The sequence below is a fragment of the Grammomys surdaster genome, unplaced genomic scaffold (assembly GCF_004785775.1).
Source record: "Grammomys surdaster isolate TR1022 unplaced genomic scaffold, NIH_TR_1.0 126298, whole genome shotgun sequence".
Lineage (NCBI taxonomy): Eukaryota > Metazoa > Chordata > Mammalia > Rodentia > Muridae > Grammomys > Grammomys surdaster.
In genome coordinates, this window is record NW_021621098.1 from 6,583,929 (window position 1) to 6,604,935 (window position 21,007).

General features: G+C 37.8%; 1 protein-coding gene across 2 annotated transcripts in view; it reads right to left on the bottom strand.

Moving 5' to 3' along the window:
* Positions 1-21,007, bottom strand: part of Rbbp8 (RB binding protein 8, endonuclease) — a 72,941-nt gene that overhangs the window by 25,135 nt on the left and 26,799 nt on the right. For both annotated transcript variants that reach the window (XM_028759522.1, XM_028759523.1), the window contains exons 6-12: positions 19,704-19,770; positions 13,687-13,862; positions 10,361-10,465; positions 6,356-6,453; positions 4,380-4,492; positions 2,485-3,370; positions 2,280-2,406 (exon numbers count right to left, since the gene is read on the bottom strand). In XM_028759522.1, coding sequence (XP_028615355.1) covers positions 2,280-2,406; positions 2,485-3,370; positions 4,380-4,492; positions 6,356-6,453; positions 10,361-10,465; positions 13,687-13,862; positions 19,704-19,770 — 1,572 coding nt within the window. The remainder of the gene's footprint in view (positions 1-2,279; positions 2,407-2,484; positions 3,371-4,379; positions 4,493-6,355; positions 6,454-10,360; positions 10,466-13,686; positions 13,863-19,703; positions 19,771-21,007) is intronic.

The following is a 21,007-nucleotide window of genomic DNA, read 5'->3' on the forward strand; positions in this document are numbered from 1 at the left end:
TATGGAAAGTCTAATGTCTTCATACAATTACAGTGTTGTGAAATGGCATAGCTGTGCTGTCTGGGAAATATGTAGTTCCTTAAAAGGTCAAACTAGGAGCTGATATTTGGTTCAGCAATTTTAGTCCCAGGTCAACTGGGAAAAAGGAAAAAAAAAAAAAAAGACAACATCCATCCCCAGAAAAACCTGTACACAAATGCTCATAGCAACATTATTCACAAAGGTGACCTGACAGCAGACCTGTATTAACTGATGAAAACCTGACAGCATAGAATGAAATTTTATTCAGCAATAAATAGGGATGGGATACTGACGTATACTAAAGTATGGTTGGCAACTGAAAACACAGTGTCAGGGAGAAGGCTCAGCAGGCACAGGTGCTTGCCAGGCAGGCCCAATGACCTGAGCTTGAATCTTGGAACCTATGTGAAAGGACAAAGAGAGAACTGCAAAAAGTTGTCCTCTGACCTAACATCACACAGGAAACAATAAAGATAAAAGAAAATATTAGGTAAAGGGAAGGAAGTTGAAAGATTTCATACTGAATACGTCTATTCATATAAGACTTCTATATTTCAATCCGTGGAGATAAAAATTACACCAGTGATAACTAGAGTTGCAAAGGAAGAAAAAGCACTGAAGATGCTAAACTCAAGATTGTACAGACAGAGCTGGTGAGATGGCTCATCTGTTAAGAGCACTGACTGCTCTTCCAGAGGTCATGAGTTCAAATCCCAGCAACCACATGGTGGCTCACAACTATCCATAATGAGATCTGATGCCCTCTTATGGGGTGTCTGAAGACAGCTACAGTGTACTTACATATAATAAATACATAAATAAATAAACCTTTGGGCTGGAGCGAAGGGGCCGGACCGAGTAGGGCTGGAGCAAGAGGGAGGAAGGGAAGGGGGAAAATGATTGATAGACAGCTGTACAGCTCTGTACATATACCAAAACCACTGGGTTCAACGCAAGGATAAGTGATCTGTATTTCAATGAAGTAACTGTTTAAAAGTTAAAATTGTAAAATTGTTTGGATTTTAATGTTTTATAGTAGATCACACTTGACAACCATGAACTGTAGATTAAGAACATGAAGCAAGATGATGCTAACTGCAAGCAAACTGTAGAGTTTATGGACAGAGTATGACCGCTAAGGTATAGTGAAGAAAAAAAATCAAACATAAAAGCTAAGGAAAAAGTCAGGAATGATAGTGGAAAAACAAAAAACCAAACCAAACACTTTCACTTTGGGGCTGAAACCTGTGTAAGAAGAACAACTAAATAATGTGCTTCAGGTGAAAAGGGAAATAAATCAGTAATGAAGGAATATAACTTGCTAAAGATAAAAAAAGAATACTGCACCTGAAGCACAGCAGTGGTGAGCGGCAGACGAACAGAAGCACAGTGATACAGGGATCAGGGTAAACTGTTCAATAACACGCTCAGGGGCTGGGAGACCTCAGACAGTAAAGGCCCTAAACCTAGTCAAAAGGTCCAGGCACAGTAGAGACAGGACAGACAGGTTCCTGGGGCTTGCTGGCAGTCAGCCTACAGAGAGCTCCAGGCCAATGGGAGACCACCTAAAAATAAGGTGGACAGAGACTAAATAACAACATCCCAGGCACACACACCTTCGTGTGGACCTGTACAGATATGCACAAGCACATGCACATGCACAGGGGTGGGGTGTGCATGCACATGTAATTACAAGATTTAAACAAGTTAAAACCTATTAATTTGTAAAGGTTACAGACAAACATTTCAATGCAAATAAAAAGGATGGGCTATCTACACTGTAAAGAACAAGTTTTAAATGGTGAATTATTTGTAAACATTATGTACAGTTTAGGACTGCAGATGGAGCTTAGTGGCAAGCTGCTTACTTAGCATGGATAAAGCCCTGGGTTCAATTCCTAGTATTGCCTCCCTCTAAAAACAAACTAAACTCCCTCTAAAAACTAAAAAACAAAAACCAAACAAACAAAAACCCCAAATGAACTGTTAAAATATTTTTAAAAGCTTTTGCAAAGGAAATAAGAAATAACTACATAAGTAAATCTACAATCATCTATCAAAGTATCATGTAACGAAGCATTTAAAATGATTTTTGAAAGACCATAAGAGAGGAAAAATCCAAGGTGAGATGAAACCAGTGAGAATAATGCTATAAACACAGATATATGTGGGAAGAAGTAAGATTCCCCTTTTTTGTCTAAAGACTGTAAATGTCACCCAATTAAAAAGAGGAGAGATTCTGTTTGTAATGCACACACCTTGGTTGCTTGGCAGAGACTTTGTTTTAGTAACTCTACAGGGATTTAACTGAAGAACTGATGCAAGCTCACATCCTCCATGGACTGATCTGCTTTTTACTTTTGTTGGCACAAGAGAATCAGTACCCTAAACAGAAATAATTATTAGCCCCTAAAAGAAATCACAAACAATTTTAATCAAAATCCATGAACATTTAACACAAACCTTCACATCACCAAAAAGATTCTCTGTCTCCAAACTTTCCTGTGAACATGGAGGTGTTTTGAAGACAGGATTTTCTTCTTTTATCTGTAATGGTGTTTTATGGTCTGGAGAGAATTTACTAGAGGATTGGAGGATACGCGGCTGTAAACAGTATGTCTCTGAAGAGTCTTTGGCTAGCATGCAGGTCCCTCTCAAGGCTTTATGGCCTGAGGAGGAGCCCTTTGGAATGGGCTTCAAAGCCTCGTAAATAGTTGCTTGCTTAAGTTTGTTTTTAGAAGTTTCATTTCCGTGGTTCTTTTCTTGACGCTGAGTAGCTGCAAACCGATCTGACAGGTCCAGAGGTTTATCCATCACATGGTCTCCATTCATGGAGAACTGATTCTCCATTGGAAAAGGAAGGGCATTTTCCTTATCAAGACAGGTCTGGGGGTAGTTTTCTGCATGCTCACTTTCTTCCTCAGTCCTCTTCCTTTTGGATGCTTTGCCTCCCAGTGACTTCAAAGGCACCAAATATTTATCAGTAGCAGCATCTTTCATGTGATCAGCACTACCCTGCTCGTCTACAGAATCACTTACATTTTTATTTGTAAGTATCTGCTTACTAGGAAATGACTGGCTAATGACCTTTACTTCAGACCCAAGACTATGTTGTGGAAAAAGGGCATTATCCTCAGATTTGGATCTAACTTTCTCTGATCTAGAAACAGAAATATTGCTAAAGGGAGCTGTCTTCAGAAAGTTTTTTTTCCCAATGTCTAAGAGAGAGGGGGAGAAACTTGTATTCAAACCCAAATGAGTTTTCACAGTAGAGGTAGCTCCAAATACTGGAGATGACACTCGAGTAGTAAATTCTTGGGGAGGTGTCTTTGAAGGAGAGTCTGAAAATCTAAATAAAGAAAGAATATATAAGTTTTTTTTAACTGAAAACAGAGTAAAACTTTAAAAAGCAGTATATTAAGAAAACATTTTTTGATACAGAATAGTAAGCCGTTATCCACCTACTAGAAGCAGATGATTAACACAATGTGCAGAACCAAAGATGAAAGTAGCAATGAAGCTCATGAGGACTCCAAAGTCTTTTGCTATTATTAAATTTTACAAGTAATCCAAAGAAAAGAATTCCTAAACTACAGAATTGAATGTAAGCACTCTCAATAGCTATATGATCTTAAATAAGATACCCAAACTTTGGAGCCACATTTTTGTTATCCATTTAAAGAAAAGAGGCACAGGCTAATAAAAGTCACTTGACAAGTTACTAACAGATGTACCTAAAACCAAGCAGGCTATGGGGAGGAAGCATGAGAGAAGGGGCAGGAACGAGATGGCAAAATAAGTCCCTTAAGCTTCAATCAACTGATATCCAAGAATGCTTTACCAACATAGGTACTATTAGTAAATATTATGAAATTCGAGAAAAACAGAACAAAACCAAAAAAGGGCTAGACAGCTGGCTCAGTGGTTAAAAACACTGACAACTCTTGCAGAGGATCCAGGTTGAGTTCCAGTACCCACATAGTGGCTCACAGCCATTTGTAACTCCAGTTGAAGGGCTTCTGACCCGTTACCTCCTGGGAATACATACATACATACATACATACATACATACATACATACATACGCATGCATGCATGCATGCACTCACACACAGGCTCACACACAAATATAAAGTGGATCTTTTACACCATTTAATGTTTGGAGACACAATGTAATGACTGTATTTAATGTGGTAAAGCAAAACTGGGAGCTCTTAACACTGCTTGATGAGGCAGGAGAAGAATATAGACACGGTGTCTGCAACCCCTCTAGGGGAGTGCAGCACTGCTGAAATCAGCCTGGTAGGATTTATGGAGCTATACTAACACAACAACAACAAAACATATGCTCAAAATTACCGTAAGCTATCTTCATTACTTCTTGAAGATTCCATAAAAGGCTGTTTTTTGTGATCTTCTTTGAGACAGTGGAAGAGCTCATTTCCAAGAGGGCTCGTAGGACCTTGGGGTTCCTTCAATAGAAAAGTATACTTAAAGTTGATAAATGCTACAATGCAAATAAATCTCAAGTAAAAGGAACCAGAATGAAAAGCTATATAATCAGACAGAGAACACAGTTGTATTATTGTGAATGTATAAATATCACTGTACTGCAGACTTTTTTTTTTGTTGTTGTTGTTTTGTTTTTTGTTTTTTCCGAGATAGGGTTTTCTATATGTAGTCCTGGCTGTTCTGGCACTCACTCTGTAGACCAGGCTGGCCTTGAACTCAGAAATCCACCTGCCTCTGCCTCCCAAGTGCTGGAATTAAAGGCGAGTGCCACCACTGCCCGGCTGTACTGCAAACTTTAAAGTGACTAATTTTGTTATCTAAATTTTATCACTATAAAAATATGAAGAGAAGAAAGTACTAGTATTTTAATACTTTATATAACTTACTACTGCATAGAAATAGTTCAATACCAAAATATGTTTAAATGAAGGGTAGAAAATACAGGTGAACTTTATGAGGAAACTTTAGAGGAAATTCTCAAATTGCATACAAGTCAACTGGGAATCATTAAAACACAAGTTCAATAGATCTGAAATTCTGTGCCTGTAATATATTCAAGAATGATAAAGATGCTGCTGACTGTAAATCAGACTGTAAGAAAAGTCCTTTGATAGCTAGCTTCTTCTTTAATATATTTCATATCTGAACTTATTATATTATTTAGTAAGGAACTAGAGATTAAATGTTCACAAGCTAAAAATTACCCACTATCATTTCAGAATGAATTTTAAAACTGTAAAAATCAAAATGTAATGAAAAACTAACTCAAGTTTTAGAAACTCAACAGCAAGACAGTTTTCCAAGAGAAAAGCAAAGGACTATTTTAAATCTGTCGATTGTTTGTTTAAGTTCTGTTGGTGGTCAAACTTAGGGCTTTGCATGCATTATGCAAATGTTTGGCCGCTGAGCCATTTAAATCCCCAGTCCTTAAATTGCATCAAAATAGAACTTAATCTAGCATTTGAGAAGCCTTGGGGTCTCAGTACTACAAACAGATGACAACCCTCTAATTTGGGGCTCCAGAACCAGCTGAGTGGCTAAGCAGCACTTGCTACTCTTGCAGAGGGTGGATTCTGATTCTCAGGACTCATATGAGGCAGGTCACAACTGCTTCTAACTCCAGCTTCCAGGAGGTCTCAGGACCTCTTTTAGCCTCCATGGGCATCTGACTAGTACATACAAAAACCATCAGGTAGACATACATATAAATAAAACAAAAAACAGAACAAGAAACCCAAACATCAAGAACTTAAGATTGGGAACTTCACATGTTTTATGTTATAAGATTAAGGGGAAAGAAGTAAATTAGACATAAGAATGTATTAAAGTAATTAAGATAGTCTCTGACCCAACTTTTAAGAACTATGTTTAGCTGAATTGGTAGGCTCTTAAAATTCAGATCATTTTTCAAATCAAATGAAAATTTAATGGCTGTCAGAAAAACTCAGTACGTTCTGAGTTCAATCTAAAGGATGTTTCCTTACAATAAATATGGGGAGGAAGCATGAGAGAAGGGGCAGGAAAGAGCTGGTAAAATAAACCCTCTAAGCTTCAATCAACTCATATCCTAAGGATGTGTGGCTCTGACTTCATTGAAAGGATAATGTAACTGTTTTGTTCTAGGCCTTTATCCAATAATGATGATAGGATAAAATGATTTTTTTCTTGCTCATTCTCATGAAGAGAGAGCCCTGCCTCTTCAGCACATCCCACTAGCCCTGTGCCAACATAATTGGCTCCTTCTTAATTCTTTAAGAACAGACCCAAGTGTACACGTGAACTATTAACAATTCATATAATCACCAAGCTAAGTGATTACTTACAGATTCCTCTTGACTATGAAGTCCAAGTGTCTCAGCAACAACAGTATCTAATTTAAAAGATGACTTATCAGTGGGATAACTGCTTGTTCCACATATTTCTAAAGTAAGAAAAAAGACACATACAATTTTAGAGAGTAGATATCAAAAAGTCACATAGAAGAATCAATGCATAAAAATCACAAACATTAGGAAAAAAATCAAGGTACCATTTTTTTTAAATTTATTTTTTCTCAAATCATAATTCATTCATACAGGGGTTATAAACACAGAAAGGCAGGATGTGGGGAAGGGAATGACACTGGAGTGTGGGTGATCAGGGGGAATACAGATATCATCAGAACCAGGTATCGGCTGGGTGAAGGTTCAGGGGACAAGTCACTATGACTCTGCCTATGACTCGCTTGTCCTTATCTAAGTTGGTATTGTCTGCCAGGGTACCTATTTACAAGGTCTATGACTACTCAGGCTTATAAATTTCCACAAAAGCTGCCTGTTTACATTAGCTTATAGCCATCTGTTTCAATGTTTTTCCACTGAGACCCAAGACTTGGTGTTAGTATACATGTATGACAGGGCTATTGCTGATTTTAGGCCTATGGCTGATTTTAGGCCTTCAGTGTGTAAGCAGGGCTGCCCCTGACATCTCCTCCATTCTCTAAGTATAGAAGGGCTGTGGCAATTCTAAACTTGTGAAGGTGGGGATAGAGGCCTGACCTCCAGTATTTGAAGGGGACCTTGTAATGGCTCCAGTCCCCCTGTCGTTGTCCAGTGAGGCATGAGGGCCATACCCGTCCCGATGTCTTTTTCCTGGAGAGGGGATACTTTTGACATCAACCCCTATGCAGTGAGGCTTGTCCCTCAGGGAACCCAGATAGATATTTTTATCTTTTACTTATATTCCCTTGCAGTGCTTAGCCTCGCAGCCTAAGCAAGAATTCAGATCGCTTGACAGAGGGGGTCTGGGTGGCCCCTCTCTGCTTGGTCTAGGGGCAGAAGTCCCCCCTTCTAGGTTGGGTGGAGATGGGTTTTGGAAACATCCTGTATAAAGTAACAACCTCATCTTGAGTCTCGTGGTCCTCCGTAGCTAACTTATGATAATGTATCTGAGTAGGTTTTGCTACCAAATTATTTATCTGTTGTATCACAGAGTTAGTCCGCCTATTTGAGAGCCAGGGACCAGCAGAAAAAAGCAAAAAGAACCCAAATAATGTTCCCAAGGTACCATTTTTAAGATTATAGTGGATAAATTTTGAACTGTTCAAAAGGTCCAAAATGTTTTCTTATAAATAACAATGGGTTAAGATATTTTAGCACCCAAATTGTTAAACTTTTTCATTCATCTAGTTTTTCTACTTTTCCTTAACTAACTTAGTACAATACTTCGGTTATACGTCTTCTCAAAGCTCCTAGTTGTTATTCTAAAAGGTAAAAACAGAACTTCTGTTTTCTAAGGGGAAAATCAAACAAAATTTGCAGAAGTATGTAAAAATAAAAAACACAATAAAGGTTTTAATACAGAAGGACCCTAAATCTGCACTCGAAAATCAAGACAAACTATACAACTTGGTGCCTACATGATGCTTAAGGGAAAGGGAAGCTTCACCATCTTTAAGGGGATTGGGTGTGGAAAGTAAGGTTTTAATATCCTTAAGGATCCAGATAGATAGGACAAAATGGCTTTTCAGAGAACTTCATGTGGTTTAATAGCTAAACTGAATTGTGGAAGATGAAAGTAGACCATGAGCCCACACCTGTGAATCAGGGTCGGATCATGCTGAAGAGTTCAGAATTTCTCCTGGGACCAAGGAAAAGGGACAGAAGTTTTGAAAGGCCAGCCATACAGCCTCACAGTCAAGAAGCAAATCTACCAGGCAATGAATGAGACAAAGTCCTCAAGCAATCTTGAAGATATTGGTGGCTAGAATTAGTGCAGAGGGCACAGAGAACATGGAAAGTGAGCCGGGAGACAGGAGAGCAGTAAATGGGAGGATGTTGGAAACAAGGAGCAAGAGTCACAGTGACCCAAAGCTTAGTACTGAGGTAACCAAGAGATGTGGGTACTGTCATCCACTGAGACTCTGAACATACGGATAAGACAAAGTGCGATGTGAGAGCTTCCATTTCTGACATGTTGAATAAGAAATACATGTAGACAAGAGACTCTCAACAGCAGGCAGATTCATGGTGTGGAATTCAGGAGAATAGTCTTGAACAGCTACAGATTTAGAGCTTATTAGCATATAGGTAGGAGCAGAATACTGACTCTACATGAGAAAATTACAGAGAGAAAGTATATTAGCCAGCTGTTCCAAACACTTCTGATAACAACTTTGAAAACTTTTCTCTATAAGCAGTTCAGAGTACTAAGTGGGAGTGTGTGCAGAGTGTGCTCTTTCTCTCTATACTGTCCTTCTTGTCCTCTTTGTGCTCTTCTGTTTCCGTCACAGGAGGTGGGAGGAGTAGACTGGAATAGATAAGTGTTAAACAATGACACTGACAATAGACTACTTTGTTAACTTTGAAGAGACTATATAGCTAAGCAGCAAAAATTAAGAGGATTTTTTTTAAAAGTTGAAGATAATATATATGTACATGCCAACAAGAAAAGTCCAGCAGAGTAGTTAGAGATATAATAAAATATAAGCAGAAAGGTTAGGGATATGGCATAATAGCAAAGTCTCATATATGCAAAGCTCTGGTTTCAAACTTTAGCATGGAGTGAGAGAGTACAACAAATAAATCTGTGTATGATTTCTGCTTGTAGTTTTTAATGACAGTTTCATATAATCAGTTATACCTTTCAAGTTTTGAATCATGCTACTAGTTTAATACCTAATGATCTCCACGTAACTAAAACGGATGGTGGAGTCTAAGAGGCTGCTGTCTTTTCTGACCCATCAGTGCTGTTCAATCCAGTTCCCCCTCCCTCCTCCTCTCTTCTGCTGGCTGTTCATCCTCCTTTCTCACTGGAAGCTCTTTTTCTAAACCTTAGTTACTAGTTCCTTAGTTCCGCTTCTTTTTCATAACCTCTAAATTACAACAGAAACAGCTATAATACTGTCAGTGTGTATGGGGGAGGCTTTAGGGGACAAAATGTTTCCCCCTTTTTATATAAAGTACAAATAACAGAGTACACAAACAGATATACAGTGTTTCTACAGTACAGTAAGTATGTGTGAAAAAGGTGATAATAAAAAATCAGTGCTTAACACAATGACAGAACTGAGCAGGCCTTGAGACCTGAATTTGTCTCTTCCACCTATACTGACTTGCTTGGTAACCTCGGTTTTAGATAGTATGTTAACAACCTCCACATGTATCCACATGTACACAAACTTTTTCCTCTAAAGATGAACTCATATACATGCTTCCAACACAAATATTTAATAATCTTTATCTGAACATCATTTTGAATTTCAAACAATATTTTCAAAGCCAAACTCCTGAATTTTCAGCTTCTCTGAGTCTCTTCCATCTGTCAAGAAGCAATTATATTATTCCTATTGCAAATCATCTCTTCCTTTACCCATCCTGCTTTGCCACAGACTTCCACAGTGCTCCTCAAACAAACCATGCGACACTGGACTTTTCCAAGGACGCAGCTCTGGACACCACCCATTCCTTCAGCCTCTGCTCAAGTGTCTCTTCAGTAAGACTTTGTGCTGCCCTTCCCATCTTGCTTTGTCTTCAGAATGCTTGACTCTACCCGACATAAATCTGTTTTCTTTCTCCCATAATCAGACGGAAAGTTCCAAAAGGTCAAATACTTTCTTTGTTCAGTGCCTGACATAGCAGACCCTTAAGTATTTGTTGAATGAAGGAAAAAAAATCACAGAAAGTCCTTCTTACTTAAATCATCAACACTTTACATTAGATATTAAAAAATTAATATTGGTATTAACATTACTTTCTCATATTAAACATATCTCTAAAATACTGGCTAATACTGACTGTTTATCATTTTTGCTTACCAATAAGCACAATCTTACACAGTATCTTACTTACTAGATAGTGGTGAGTGACTTTGATCACAAGTATCAGCTACTAGAATTTCATGTTCCTCAGAGTTAACTGGTGCAGGAGCTGAACTCTTAAAAATTTTTCTTAATTCTAAGTGGGGGGAAAAAGAGGATACACTGTAAATAATGATAAAAGACGCTATCAAGATTTATCCTGGTAAGTCAATATAAATTTGCCTTTCATGCACAGAACCATTATTTTATGGCCAAAGTTTGCATAATTCTTTAGTTCCACTGAGAAACAAAGCTATAGGCTGGGACACTAGGCGAGAGGGGACTGGAAGAGCTTGGTTTCTATGACCTGAGTTACCTTGGTAGTGACAGCTCAGTCACTTTTCTCATCTAAGACAAAGCACTAAGTTTACTAAAAATGTTTCTCTAAAATCTGAAAGGAAATGGAAATGTGCTTTACTGGAAATCTGTACTGCTTAAATACTTAGTTCAAAGACCCACAGGATAAGGTAAATGAACAGAATTATATTTTAATTATAACATGAAAATTAAAAAGTTCTAAACAGTTTTAAGATAAGTAAATATGGTAAAGGGATTACCATTAGTTAAGTCATTAAATCATTTAAATTATTTTTTAAGTATTTTACTTTCTAAGTGAAAAAAAGAATAAAATTAAAATCAAGTTTTAAAGTCATATGCTTGTTTTCTACCATTAGGAAATAAGCCTTTATGAATACAAATAACTACTAATAAAACCATTGCAGTTGTTTTCTGGATGTTCAATATGGATGAATTTAATCATGATATACATTATACACATAGCTATCTATCCAAACTGTAAAGACTAATACATGCTCATTCACCAGGGTCTTACACTTTAATTTAGCTCCAATTAGATAAAGGATTCAAAAGCATTTCTGCTGTTCTCCACTAGATGGTGATAAAAAAACACAAAATGAAGGACACTGCCAACTTTATATTTTCAAATAAAGATGTAATTAATTTTTTTGAATTTTAATTTTTATTAAAATCTTTATATATTTTGATCATATCCTTTCTCCTCCCAGATCCTTCCTACCAATTCAGCCTCTCAAAGACAAAAACTTCCAAATCAAAACAAAACAGACTAACAACAATAAAAGCAGCACACACACACAGCTTTTGTTTTGCCAATTAACTCCTCCTGGGCACAGGTCTGCCTGGAGTGTGGCGGACAAAGCTGTCTACTACACTCCAGCAGAACACTGGTTCCCTCTCCCAGCAGGCATCAGGCAAACAGCTTCTTAATTAGGGTGACTGTGTCCACTTCAGTGCTAGGAGTCTGTCTGGTTTAAACCTGTGCAGGTCTTGAGCATACTGTCAGTCTGTGAGTTCATATGTGTCAATCCTGTTGAGTCTGGAAGAAGCTGTTTGCTGCCTGGAGTCATCTACCACCCGACTCTTACTCTAGCTCTGCTTCCTCTTTTGCTCATATGCCTGAGCCTCCACGGGACTGGTTTGATAAAGACATCTCATTTAGGGCTGAGTGCGTCTAAGTCTTAAACTCTCTACGTGCTCTCCAGTGGTACATCTTTGTCAATTACCATCTACTACAAGAAGCTTCTCTGATGAGCACTGAACAATGCTCTCCGTTCTGCGGCTATAGCAATGTTTCATGAAGAGGCATTTTATTGCCACGTTCCTTAGTATATTCTGCCATGTTATTAGCAGAATAATAGTAGAGGTCTTTCCCCTGGGCCTATGACCTATCTAGTCTCAGGTTCTTGGCCACGCTAACAGCATCAGGTAGGTTCTATCTCATGTAGTGGGCCTTAAATCCATTCAAAAAGCAGATGATTGCTCCAGTAACACTTGTGCCACTACTGTGCAGTACACTTTGCAGCAAGTGTCTGTTGTACTTCACAGGGTTGTAGATAGGCTAAATTAATTACTTCTCTGTCTGTATGCAAAACCGTCCAGAACCATGAACACTAGTCAGTATGGGTGGAGTTTCTAGTTGGGCACCATCTCAATTTCTTTATTTTCAGTGACATAAGTAAGTTTGTGTCTTCAGCAATAGGGCCTTACCATCAGATTATGAAGAGTAACCAACAGCCTTGTAAATAGCCATGATGTTTGTGAGGTGGTGGTCTTTTACTTTATATATGGGTGTTTTGCCTGCATGTATGTATGTCTGCATGTTATGTATGTGTCTAATGTCTATGAAGACAAAGAAAGGGCATTGGATACTATGAAACTGGAGTTAAAGATGGTTGTGTGATGCCATGTGTGTACTGGGAGTTGAACCTGGGTTCTCTGAAAGCAGCAGCACTCTTAATTGCAAAGCCATCACTCCAGCTGCATAGATCTACTTACTTTTTAAGAGCTAATTTAGCAAACCTCCTTTTTACAAATGTTTCAAATATTTCCAGTTAAGAATTAAGTCTTTGTCATTTACTTTAAATGATCAATAAAAGAAACAATCATGCCACAGAAGCTACAAATACAAGATCATTTGAAAAAGTAGTTTTTGAAGCATTTAGGCAAAAAAGCAAACTGGAATGGAATTAGAAATAGGTTCTACAAGCATGGTGGAACATGCCTTTAATCCCAGCACTCAGGAGGCACAGGCAGGTAGATCTGAGTTCAAGGCCAGCCTTGTCTATGAAGCAAGTTCCAGGACAACCTGGGCTCTACAGAGAATCCTTGAGAAAACAAAAGCAAAAATAAAACAAACAAAAGGGGTACATTAAGCTGAGCATAATGGTATAAGCCTTCAATGCCCATGGCAGAGGATTTCTATAAGTTCAAAGCTAGCCTGATCTACATAGTGAGTTCTAGGATAGTCAAGGATACAGAGAGACTCTGTTTAAAAAAATATAAAAGAAATCAACTCCATAAAGTATATACTTTAAAAAGTCTATGCAGAGGGCTGGAGAGATAGCTCAGCAAGTAAGGGCATTTTCTGCTTTTACAGAGTTCCTGGGTTAGGTTTTCAGCACCCACATGGCAGGCAGCTCACAACTTCCTATAATTCCAGTTCCAGAGACTCCAACACTCTATTGTGACTTCTGTGGGCTCCAAATACACACACAGACAGACAGACAGACAGACAGACACACACACACACACACACACACACACACACACACACGTATATACTAAGGTGCATACACATAAAATTATGCACACATATTCAGAGTAACATTGTTCCTGTCTGTATATAATGCAAGCAAAAAATACATTAGTCACTTTATGAATGGAAGTTAAATTCACAGTGATACCCTTAATTATCTGAACAATGTCTATCTTCCTTCCATCAAACTAGGTTACATAAAAACAGTAAGTGAATACTTTACAAAACCCAACTCTGACCCTTACCACTTGTACACACAGAGCGCTCGAAGTTAGTGTGTGTTTGTTCTACATATCGGACATGGAGATTCTCCTTTCTTCGTAGCCGGTTAATGCCAGAAAAGGAAAAGGATGTTACTGGTGAGTCTGGAATAATGTTTTCCTCACAGTCAGGCTCAGCTACTTGATCCTGTTGACCATTTCTAGTGCAAATGACAGATAAAAAAAATGAATTCTGTAAATATTTATTAAAATGTCTATGAAATAATATGTAACTACAATAGAACACAAATACAAAAATATCAGAAATGTTACCCCTGCATCTAATGCTCTAAACTCAGAGAATAGAGATGTGTGCAAATAAGTTAGTATGAAGTGGGGAGTATTAGTAGAATTCTTGACCCAAGCTATTTGAAATGTTTGGAATTTCAGAGCGTAAGAGGAATGAAAAATTTAACAGGAGTGTACAAGACTGACTGAACTAGGAAAAAAGGGAGGATGTCAACCAGTCACTGTAAAAGAAAAGGTCAGATTCTGTGGTGAGTATGGAAAGGAACTGAACATCGTAGCAGAATCAACACAACTCAGCAAATGACACACAGGATGATGATAATGCTGACAGGATAACTGCCAATTTCTCCAGGAATTATCCAAAATGCTGCGTATATGACTTTAATTATTACAGTTGTGTGAAATATTATGACTCTCATCTTACAATTGGGAAATAAAGAGAGAGAAGTAAAGTAATTTATTTCAATAGTAAAAGAGCTAGGATTGGAATTTAGCATAGACTCTGGAGGCTCATACTAACTTGGTGACAAGTTATTCTTAGTATGGGTCCGAGTCTAAAGACTAGCACAGGAGTCTTCTGTCCCTGCTTCCGTTGAGCTCTGTTTACCATCTTCTCTCAGCACTGCAGTTTACAATAGTCCTAACTAAACCTGAAGTCACAGCTGCTGAATCTGACTAAAACCCTGCCACATCTTTCCACTTCATTAAGAATACAAGGCAGAGTTTTCTGACTAAGCCACAGAACCAATGTGGTCTCTCCCACATTAACTGTACTCCAGCCACTCTCTTCCCTCAAGTCCCCAGCGTGCCAAGCATACGCTTATCTTCAGCTCATCACTCTAGCTATTCCATGGGCAGTGCCCTTGCCCACAGCAACACCTTCTGTCCTTTATGCCTTGGCTGAAATTTCATTTTTCCTCATGTTAGTATTACTGTAGTTTTATGAGGTAGGAGCTAACTATGCAGCCCAAGATGGTCTCAGACTTGCTATCCTCCTGCCTTAGCTTCTTGAGTGCTGGGATTATAGGCATGCTTCATTGTGCTTGGCTTGTGCTAAAATTTTAATATAAAATTACAAACCCTTCCCATAACTTAGTCTCCTTAGTTCCTCTGTTCTGTTCATTTTTATCAATTTTAAAGATGCTGTCTAACAAAGTATGTAACTTGTGATGTTATTATCAATTATAATACAAGATATAAGAGGGCAAGGACTTTTGACTTACAAGAACAAGTATGTAAGAGGTACTACATACGATGTGTTGAGTGAATGAACATAAGACATTTTCAGGTTTCACTAAAATAAATTTGTGCTGATCTCAGCAACTGTTCTTGTCTAACTTGGTTTTCAAGACCTATGACACCAATCAAAACTTTGGATTGAACTGTATTACTTAATGATCTACACCAAACCATTGTTGACCTTATTAGCTAATCAATAGTACTAATCTGTCAGCCATTCAATTTTTGGTAAGACCAAACTAGTTATCTCATTTGAAAATTAGTCATATGACTTCAAATACTACATACGAATTTTATAAACTATGATCAGCACAGGTTTGCAGAAGGCTGGCAAGATGGATTCAGTGAAGATGGATTTAGGTGAAGGTGTGTGTAAACCTGGCAACCTGAGTTTTAACGGCAGAACACATGTAAAGATGAAAAGAGAGAAATGACTGTGCAAAGCTGTCTTCTGCCTCCACAGATGTACCATGGCACACATACTCATATATACACATCATGGACACACACACACACACACACACACCATACAAACATACACACTAAGTTTTCTTAAAATAAAAATTAACCCAAGACAGAAAAATGTTTCCTAACAAATATTTATACTTTAATTTCCTGAATAATATCACTATTATTTGTTATCTATAATTTTATAATATGTGATATGGAACAACTTTAGAGCAAATATCTAATTTTTTTCTAAGTGACAAAAATGACTATATGTATATACACACACATGCACATATACATGTGTATATCATGTTTTGGTGTGTTTATGCTGTGGAATGATTAAATTAAGCCAACTAATAAATTCACTTCATAAACCTATTTTATAAAGTAAAACATTTAAAACCTACATTTATACCAAGTACACAGTATGTTCTTGTTTTAGTGATCATTCTGGGCAATGTAGTAAACATGTAATTTTTAATAAATTAATAGTACTCTTACTCTATAAAATAGAAGTCATATAAGAAAGTCTTGCAAGTTAATAGAGTGTAACACTTCTGTGACCTAGCCTGAACTAATCACAGCACTGTCTGCTTTCTCATTAGTTATAAAAATTCAACCTGAAACATAAATGAGTCATAAGAAAATTAATTATTTGCCGGGTCTATTTACAAGGGGTTAGGAATTGCACAAGAGAAAAAAAAATTCCCCAAACAACAACGCAAACCAGCTCCATCTAGCAGTGCGTGGCTAAGTAAATGAGTGCAAATTTTATCCTCTTTGGTCATAAAAGACAGGCACCAGGTGGAACCACAGATTCTGTCTTATCCAATTTAATTCTTCAAAACATTAAGTTCCATCCTGATTTTCTGAAAAAAAAAAAAAAAAAATGAAGAGTTTCTGTCTTACTTCAGTTGGTTTGTACTTGCCACCTTCCTTTAGCATTTCCTTCCTATGACATCGGAGGGTTTGCCATTGTTTCATTTGTAGCCTGCCTCTGAAAACTCCCACAAAACTGTGTTAGCTGTTCTTTCTCAATGCCTTGTAAGGACCCAGGGTTTCTTTTCATAAGGAATTCACTTTAAACGTTTTTAAAATTTAGCCTTTTCCTTCTCTACTTTGTTAAGATATAATTAAAACCCACTAAAGCAATGTTATAGCCACCAAACTTATTACAAAGTTCTCATTTTCAAAGGGAAAGATTTCTTCAAGTACAAACAATCTGATATCTTAATCCTTCAGAACCTATAAGTTTATCATATAAATAAATCAAAGGCTAATTTTTAAAAGTAAGGTTATTAGAATTATGTTCTTGAAGAATGCTTCACACACTTCAGTCACAGGTCATTATCAGTAGTATTCTGCCTCAGGGCTTCAACTACAGGCACACTTTGCTCAACCTGTTACTAATGAGCTTGATACGAGGCACTGACAGAAGCCACTTAAACCTTATGTGAAAGACATAAGGCTAAGAGAATAAAAACTAACCTGATATAAATCAGTGGAAAAATCAGCATATGGTAACTACTCCGACCTAGAATTATGAAGCAAGCCTAGGAAAATGCAATAGAACAAGAATAAATGCAAGTGAGCCACCAAGATAAGATAGCTTAGCCATGAAAGGTGCTGTCGCTAAGCCTAACAATCTGAGCTTAATCCCTGGGATACACACACACACACACACACACACACACACACACACACACACACAGTTTCTTTTCTATTGTTGTAATAAAGCACCACGATCAAGCAACATATAGAAGAGTTTTTTTAGGGCTCACAGTTTCAGTGAATTAGAGTCCATAACCGTTACAGGGAACATGGCAGCAAGCAGGCAAGGCAGGTATAAAGCAGAAGCTCAGAGCTCACATTTTGAGACACAACCATGAAGTAAGAGAAAGTGAGACTGACCCGTTCCAACAAGGTTACAACCTTCAAGAAGGCCAATCTCTTCCAAACAGCTCTACCAAATAGAGAGCAAATATCAAATATATAATAAGCCTATGGGAACCTTTCTCATTCAACCCTCCACACACACAAATGTAGTTTAAAAACCAGGAATAAATGTGTCGGAAGGGAGAAAATGTGTGCTTTGCCATGTACAGGGTGGCACTATGTAACAAGTAAGCTGTGGTTAATTCAAAATTATAGAGAAAGGGCAGTTGAAATAAGTATAGATTGTCAATAACATATGAGATACATGAAAACAACTGTGGGACTTTGGAACCATATATAGATGACAGCTTTGTGTTCTAACCTCTTTTCATCATAGAAAATGAGTCAACAAGAATGTTCAAAATTTCACACACTCATCATAGACTCAGTCTTCCCGCTTTAGACTCTTAGTGGACTGAACACATGGGACAAATGGCAAAATTCTACTAGATATCCATTAGCTAAAAGTATACTGTAAAAAAATAATTTTATCTATAAGACAAAACTACTAGACACCAAAATAGTATGACATCTGTATAGTCTTGAGTTTTTGCAGATGCTTATTTAAATACAACAGCATATTTGAGAATTCTGTAATACTATGACTAGTACCCTGAATCCAAAAGTTTAAAAAATTACAGGAAGCAGACATTTAGTGTGCCTGTTGTCCTAGCTAACTGGTAAGTAAGACAAATGGTTTCGATCACAATTTCAAAGCCACTTGGATAACAAATGTAGTGAGACCCAAGTCTCCACTTCAAAACTTAAATACTAACCAAGCAAAACTAACAAAAACTCTAAATAAAAACAAGATAAAATTACAGAAGTAGTATCTTACTTAGGGTTTCTATTGCTGTGATAAAACACCATCAAGGCCAGGCATGGTGGCACAAGCCTTTAATCCCAGCACTTGGGAGGCAGAGGTAGGTGGATCCCTGTGAGTTAGAAGGTAGCCTGGATTATAGAGCTAATTTCAGGACAGTCAAGGCTACACAAAGAAACCCTGTCCCCCCAAAACAAAAAACAAAATAAAAAACCATCATGATCAAAACCAACTTGGGGAGGAAAGGGTTGATTTCAGCTCACATAGCCTAGTCACACAGCATGAAGGGAAGTCAAAGCAGGAACCAGAGGCATGAGATTGGGTGTGAGAACTGAAGCAGAGACCATGTAATTAAGTGCTGCTTCCTGGCTTGCTCTTCATTGCTTGCTCAGCCTGCTTTCTTTTACTACCCAGGACCACCTGCTTAAGTGTAGCATCATCTACAACAGGCTGAGCTTTCCCACATCAATCATTAATCAAGAAAATGTCCCTCAGGCTTATATGGGGGTACTATTTTCTCAACTAAGGTTTCTGCTTCCCACATGATTCTAGTCTGTGTCAAGCTGACTCATAACTAGCCAGTACAAGCCGGAACTACTAAGTAAGCCCTATTTGTACTCTGAAATTTGTCAGACCACATTAGAGAAAACAAACAAACAAACAAACAAACACCAATTTTTTTCTTACATCTTGAGACAGTGTTGCAAAGTGGAAAGAACAGACCTTTTTACATCAGAAGATACAGGTTTTATTACTACTTATGCTGTTAACTAGTGATGAAATCATACAGAAGTCCTTTGCCTTTTTGAGCTTTGGTTCTCTCATCTGTAAAGTATAAATAATAAACGACTTGGCAGAATTAGGAATACTCTGTGGATAGGAATAATACAAAACAGAAGAAAACAAAAGGGAATGCAAGAAAAAAACTAGTTATTTTTATTTCTATAGAGAGGGAAAGAAGAAATAAGAAGAGGGAAGGGAAGTTGTTTTATATGCCAAAGAATTCTGCAAGAGGAAGCACTTATGTAGCTTCTAGAACACTGGAAAAAGCAGCAAAAAATCTTAAAATCTGAAATAACTATGAAGTATTTAAATACTTTTCTACTGTTTATGTCATTATAAAAGAACATGTTTTAAGACGGTGATAGTAGACAACATAAAACCACAGTGACTTTTCCTTAGTATGTGAGTACAGTGCACTGCATAGTTTTAAAAGATGAAACTTGTGACTACACTTGCAGTCTGGACAACTAAGTACAAGGAAAGCAAGAGAAGTAGGACTCTGCTGCATTGAGAGAATACTTACACCATTTTCTGCTGCAGTTGCTCAGAAAGCTTTTTGTTTTCTTCCTGAAGAGTATTCTTTTCATTCACTTAAGAATAACATGAAGGAGAAAGCATATTAATATTATGTCAGGCTCTTAAAATATCTACGTTTATGAAGAAATTAGGATTTTATTTCTTTTTTGAGACAAGGTGTCACTCTGTAGCCCAGGCTGATTTGGAACTCAAGTGTATAGGCCAGAATAGCCTCAATGATCACAGAAATCCTCCTGTCTCAACCCCTTGAAAGGCACTGTTGGGGTGTGAGCCATGACACTTGGCTTTTCAAACCTAAATCAGCATATGGGAACCATCCCAACCTAGAATTATGAAGCAAATCTAGAAGAATGCAACAGGACAAGAATAAACACTAGTAGGCCGCTGAGATAGCTTTGTTTCTGTCCCTGTCCCTCCACATCCCCAGTACTAAGGTTGCAGATATGTGCCATAAAGTAGATTCTGGGCACATGATTTCAGAGTCTCATGTTTGTACAGCAAACATTTTAACCCTGAGCTATCTGTCCAGCCCATGCTGAATTTTATACATTTGTCCCACGACTCTCTGTATATTGCTAGTGTATATGGAAAAAAAAAGTCATCCTACAGAATGACTTCACATGGGTTGGGATAAATCTTGTTTCAGGTAAAATGAGATTTTTTCCCCTTTTTTTTAAAATTGAAAATAGATTTTTTCTCATATAATATACCTTGACTATAGTTTTCCTCCCTCTACTCCTCCCAGGTCCTCTCCACCTCCCCTCCCATCCCGATCAACTCCTTTTCTGTCTCTCATTAGAAAGCAGACTTCTATGGGATAAGCAGACTTCTTTACTATTACCCCACAGAAACTAACGCTGGAATAGGATAAAGAGAAGGAAACAAGCCCAAGAGAAGGAACAGGAAACAGAGACCCACTTGTTCCCACACTCAGGAATTCCATAAGAAACTAAACTGGAAGCCACAATATATATGCAAAGGATCTGTAGGGTAAAAGGAGAGAAGGAAAAAAATATAAAAGAGGGGGGAAAGAAGAAGAGCTTTGGCATAACTCTGTGAGACAAGGAACCTCCAAAGGTGCCACTGAGATCATTTCCTGTTGGCCATCTAAGCAGCCTATACTTAAAGTTTGTTTGCCCGGTGAGATTCCTACAGAGGAAACTACATTTTCATTTGTAGGTGGTTATCAATCAGAATTGCTTCTGGGTTAGGGGTAAAGGCATGTGTCTACTTCCATTCAGCTCTAGACTCTTGCCTCCTGCATACCCAGGCAGGCCTTCGTCTCAATGA